Source organism: Lolium rigidum, chromosome 3 (genome assembly GCF_022539505.1).
Source record: "Lolium rigidum isolate FL_2022 chromosome 3, APGP_CSIRO_Lrig_0.1, whole genome shotgun sequence".
In the NCBI taxonomy this organism is placed as follows: domain Eukaryota; kingdom Viridiplantae; phylum Streptophyta; class Magnoliopsida; order Poales; family Poaceae; genus Lolium; species Lolium rigidum.
Window position 1 is genome coordinate 80,666,640 of NC_061510.1, and position 6,032 is coordinate 80,672,671.

Genomic DNA, 6,032 nt, shown 5'->3' on the forward strand with positions numbered 1-6,032 from the left:
CTCGAGTGGCGGTGCGGCGAATGAGCCACCATGAAGTTGATCTCCTGACGCATCGACCTGGTGCGTTCTTCAGACGGGGAGGACAGGTCCACTCCATCGAGCGCGCCTTCAGGTGAGAACCCCTTTCCACCTGACGCCATGGGAGCGGGTTCTGTGGAAAGAGCCGATGAGGTCGGCTTCGAGGACTGCTTTGATCTCGTCATGCTTCTTTTTGAGCTCTTCAGTCAGATCCTCGTACTTGACCGGAGTGCCTTCCGCCATCTCGGATGTAGATGGCGATGCGGTGGATGTCAAAGATTGTCCCACCGGGCGTGCCGAAATGTGTTGCGGTCGGAAACCCACCGGCGGGCAGCGACGGGCAACACCGTAGAGCCGGGAATCTCCCGGGACTGCGGCTGGCCCCGGTCCCTCCGAGCGACGGCCCGCAAAGCCTCCGGCACACACGTCCGATGCTCGTCGCAAGGGCGTGCCACCCGACCTATACCGGTCGGGAAGGTGTTGGATGATGCCTCGCTTAGTTTCCTGCATGGCATACACGTAAACGTTAAATACGAGCCTCGATCGGCTCTCAGGTTGTCCCGTGAATCGGCTCAAAGAGCCGATCCACCCATGATACGTACGAGGTGTACGATCGGATGGTGGTCCCGCTTGATCAAGAGAAAGCTGAAGCGACCTACTACGATCCGGGGTTTTCACCGCATAATCGGAACATCCTACTCGTGATTGGGCCTCGCGCTCGCGTACGGTGATCGTAAGCCGATCCTAGACAGGGCCTAAAAACCAACACGAGGTTGATCCTCGGAACGTCCTGTCTAGGGCTAGCAAACGACACCCTACACGCCGCTGGATCCTCCAACCCTTTGTAAGGCCTAACAATGCGGATATTAAACTAATCCTTGAAGAACAAGGAGCAATCATAACGGATCGGATCTACTAAACAATGATCAAGCGGGGTGCCGCCCTTACACCCGTGACAGGCGTAAGGGCGGCTAGATGCCTAAGGGTTGCACGACGATAGCGTATGATACGAAGAACAATGCTAACCCTAAAACACCTATGATAACTACGTTGCTCGCCATCAAAAGGCTTCAAGCACGAGCAACGCATGGACGACGAATAAACGTGTGCTGCCTAGATCGCAAGATGCGATCTAGGCACCATGGTGCTTACCCGGAAGAAACCCTCGAGACGGGGGAGTTGGCGATGCGCCGAGATTGGTTTGTGTTGAACGTTGGTTGTTGTTTATTCCATAAACCCTAGATACATATTTATAGTCCGTAGACTTTCTAATTCAGGCGTGCACCTAACCGTGCACGGGTAAAACTCTAACTTCTAAATTAAGACACGATCTACTATAATACAGACACACGGGCAATTTAGCCCAACTTCTTCGTGTCAGGCCGCTTCAGAGATCCTCCACGCGTATATCCTTCAAGCCCATCTCACTTACGGCCCATCTCCTGATTTGGCCAAAATCCGGTGATAACACAACCACGCGGGGGCATCCCTATGCGTGCGCTAGAGAACATGCGCATGCAGATCTGGGTAAGCGCGATATTCCGTGTCGAATGACGCACGGGGCCCTAGGGTTGCCAAAGATGGCGGCAAACAACGGTGCTCGACGGCATCTTGGTCCAGAAGGTCCAGGAACTCATCCTGGTGCTTCTAAGAGAGGCGGCGAAAGTTGGGGAGGATGCAAATGTCGACAATGAGCTTGGCCGGAGCAAAGGAAGAAGATGGTTTGGACGTCTATTTATGGCAGCTTGGCTCAATTCGTTCAACAGGGAGGATGCAAATGACGTGTTAGAGTCGATGTAGATGTCGGACAGGCGCGGGGCGGCCTGCATAGACGATGACACCGAGCAACGGCGGTGTCGGTGGCAGTCTCGGGATCCCTTGAGGAGACATGAAGGAGCGAGAGGATGCGGTGGAGCGGTGAAGCAGTGGAGGAGATCTAGGGCGATGTTACAGGGTGACCCTATCGACCGCTGGTCACCGGAAAAGAGCTGCAGCGGTGAAAAGGAGATATAGGAGGAGGAAGAAGAAGAGGGGAAAAGAAAATGGCGTGCTGATAGGTGGGCCCCACGCCCACATCAACTCGTATTTCACATGTGCTGCCAACTCAACACTTACAAATGAGCTCCACCGGTCAGATTTGCAATCAGAGCTGTGTCAACCAACTATTAGTGCGATTTGCAACGCGCTGTCTTAGACTTGGTTTTTTTTTTTTTGAAAAAATAGTAAAATCGACACTGATCTAGATAGTTTTATGCAATTTGCTCGTTCTATATACAGGAGCGTTTTCAAAACCAAAAGTCTATTGAGTTTCTTGTGGCTGATAACAATATCTCTACAGTCGTCCACTTTGCACCAACATTGCCAGACCGAGCAAAATACAAAACCATACAAACTGGGGCATGCCGGTATGACCTCTCTGTGATGTTGCCCCTGCCGGCTCATAGCAAGAGCTGCTCTGCTGCGCCTGCTGCGTGCCCCCCGGTGCGCCGCCCGTGGTCACACAGAATCCCGTCGGCGTCACCCCCCTCCCTGGTTGCACCTGTGCCGGAGCTGGAGTGACACCGATCTGGCCCGACGTGGTGGGAGCGGCGCCGCTGCCTTTGGCGAGCCCGATGTCGTAGTTGGGCGTGAGGTCGGCCTGGTACAGCCCGAAGGACCGCTCGGACGCCGGCCCGGGCTTGAGATCCTCGTCGTAGAGCGCGAAGATGTAGGTGTCCACGGACTTGCCGGGCGTCCGCGGCGTGCCGACCTGCGACTTGAGGTGCGCGACGAGGTTGGCGTTGTAGGCCCTGGCATTGTCCGGCGTGGCGCCGGCCTCGCCGGCGTCCCCCTTGTACGGCCAGCCGGTCTCGGCGATGACGATCTCCACGTCGGGGTACCCCTTGGCGTCCAGCGCCGCGCGGATGGCGTCGAGCTGCGCGTCGAACATGTTCATGTAGGTGAGCCCGGAGGCGGCGTCGACGCGGCCGGTGTTGGGCTGGAAGAGGCAGAAGGCCAGAGTCTCGTCCCGCGTGTCGGAGGCGTATGCGAAGTACGGGTATGGGTTGATCATGAACGGCCCGCCGTTCTGGTGGAGGAACTCCAGCACCGGGTCCAGGCTGCCGGCAAGGTCCGCGTGGAACGCGCCAGACGACGGCGGGTCCGACGATGCCAGCACCGCCATCGAGTGCACCGTGGAGATCTTGGTGGTTGAGCCTGCTGGGAGCGCGGCGAGGAGGTTCTGCATGGCGGGGAGAAGCTGGGGTCCGAGCGTCGGGTCGCCGGAGTTGAGGAGCTCGTTGCCGACGGAGATGACGGATACGGACACAGTGGTGGGGATGTTGGCTGCGGCCCATGACGCGGCGGCGGCCGGGGAGGAGGCGAGGCTCGGGACGTCGGAGTTTGGGACGCCCAGAAGGATGGAGATGTCGGAGCCCGCCAGCGCGGCCACGAGGTCCGGCTGGGGCTCGTACAGTCGGAGCTTTCCGATGGACGTCGACGTCAGGAGGCTGGCCGTCGACGCCGCTGGCGGGAGGTTGTCGGCGATGGTCCCATAGTTGACTCCGATGAACGACTGCGACGCTGCATGAACAAGTCGAAGTTAGAACGCTTACACTGCAGTCTAATTTCCTTATTTTTGCTTAGTCTGGGTGGCCTGCAAATTTTCTGAAAATCATACGTATAAAATTGGCACTACTTAACCTAAATTAGTCGTGAAGCAGATGAAGATAAGCTTTTTTTAACGGGTTGATGCAAAGAAGCAAATATACGAATTGTAGATATGCAAGTATTCTGAATACGACTGACGGAGTGTTACGCATCAGAATTTCTGGATACACCCTGACCCCCGAGGCATAGCCCATCATATCGGGGCACAACGTGTTCGACCACACGCAAATGTACCTGGGCAGCAATCGTACACGGCGCTGTACAGTCTTGGTCTTTCTGGGACACCATTGATCTGTTAAATACTCAGTCAGTTGTTAGGTGCTATTCCTTTTTCTTTCGATGATTTGTAGTTTTGTACGCATTGATAGTTTGATGCTCCTACCACTAGATTCCATGACCAACCAGATTTGTTGGACTGAAAAAGTTCCAGACAGTGGTCAAAGTCACCTTCATACCAATCAAGGGAACACATCGTGCATGTGAGGTTGCTTAGTAGCTACTCATAATCTCCTTACTACGAGCATCAGGCTTCCAATACAGTGCTTAAGGCATGACAGTCGTCAGTTAAAATCACGTCTTCTTTTTGGTAGTTAGAGCATCGCCTTTGACAGCAAATCCAAAAATGATTCCTTTCACTGTCTATGCGTTGGGAATATGATCACGACCTTACTGATCTCGACCCGCATGAGCACAAGAAAACACATGGAAAGAGTAAGATCGAATGAAGTCTGCCTTAACTTTGTATTAGCAGTTTAGCACAGCACAGGTGTGCCATCAAATCGACATCGACTTTACCTACCGTTCTGGTAATTTGAAATGAAAGTTGAGTAAATCACCACGTGTAAGTGTTAGTATCCTACGGGCTACGGCTAGCTAAATAGTATCCATCCAAGTAGAGCTTGTCCTAAGGCGTATCAAGGCAACCCATCTGTGCGCTAGTTCGAGAAATCATGCTCAATCCCAAGAATAACGCCGAAATCACCGCCCAAACAGAACTAAACTAAGCCATGACTTATACTGCGGTTATAAGAGTTATGGCTTAGTGTAGTTCCATATACGAAGTTACTAACATGACGCAATTCTGTTTTTTTTTTTTGGCGGGGTTTAGGGATTGTGTTAATCAAATAGAAGTATAGTAGCATTACAATCCTGAAGGATAAGGTCGATCCTAATTACACTGCGGTTCTATCCTGCAATATATCTAGGCTATTTTGAAATCTAGCTTGGAACATGACGCAATTCGGTATACACCTCAATTAGAAGAGGAAGCATGCTAGCTAAACATGTTTGGTTATACAACTGAAGTGATAAGAACTCTGAAGGAGTGCATCGGTAGGGAAGCAAACTGGAGGGCTTACTTGCCAAGTGGAAGAGGAAGGCGCCGTGCAGGAGCCTCAAGATCACAGCAGCATCCATCTCCCACCTCCTCCTGAGCACCATGCTACCGCTACTGCCCACTGGCTGCAACCTCTTGATGGTGTCGTTTCCGACTCCGGTGGCTATGGAAGTGGGAGCTCGAGGTAGAAGAAGACGAAGGACGGAAGGAGGCGAGGCGTTACTTGTGGGTTGTCTCTTCCCCTGCCCGGTTCTCCTGCATAAAAGAAGGCGAGACGACACCGTGTGGGCTCGGCTGTGTGCAGTAGATGCTGGTCGCCGTTCGTCGTCTCGTACTCTCGTCTATCTTTTGTGCGTATCTGTGCCTGGCTGCACGCTCCCGCGTGTCTCTCGGGGCGCCAGCCTAACGATCGATGGAGCAGCGGGGGCAGCTTCACCCGTAATGTTCTTTGGAATGGTGGATCAGGTCGTGTGGAACTGCCAGCGGTTGTACTTCAGTTTCGCGGAATTTATGTCGATTTCTGGAATCCATCATTTGATTTGGCCCACCCTGTCATCGTCCGTTACGACTTGGTGTTCTGTGGGTGCCGTCGACCCTGCTGCGACAGTCTGGTCATGTGATTTTGCTCAAAATCTTCTCCTTGTTACTCAATCATGTCGTGGTATATGCGTGACTTAAGCAGAACTAGCTGAATGCCCGTGCGTTGCTACGGGTTTTAATGATAATTATTATTGTATATAATAGATATATTAAATTCGAGGTTCCTATAGAATGTGGCGCTGCTGGTTGTGAAACCTGAACTTCGTGGCCACTGCGTTGAACCCGGTGAGCACCCATGCCGACGTGAACCCGCAGATTATCGTCGCCCACAGGTTTACCCCACTACATTTGGTTGTGGTTGCGGAGAGCCATGCTCCGTGCGTTGCGATGGATTAACCTTGATTCCATGGAAAATTTCAGTACTGCAATTTTTTTCCTCAACGTGGCGAACTATTAGGCCATGGAGATTATGCACGAAATGCTTTTTTTC

The 6,032-nt window shown here is 52.9% G+C and overlaps 1 protein-coding gene across 1 annotated transcript; it reads right to left on the reverse strand.

The window, feature by feature from the left end:
* Window positions 1-2,246: 2,246 nt before the first annotated feature.
* On the reverse strand, window positions 2,247-5,456 carry LOC124701862 (glucan endo-1,3-beta-glucosidase 7-like). Its single transcript, XM_047233961.1, has 2 exons — window positions 5,025-5,456; window positions 2,247-3,579 (listed from the first exon to the last, which is right to left on the reverse strand). Exons 1-2 carry the CDS (start codon window positions 5,104-5,106, stop codon window positions 2,351-2,353), a joined length of 1,311 nt encoding a protein of 436 aa, XP_047089917.1. The 5' UTR covers window positions 5,107-5,456; the 3' UTR covers window positions 2,247-2,350.
* Window positions 5,457-6,032: the final 576 nt, after the last annotated feature.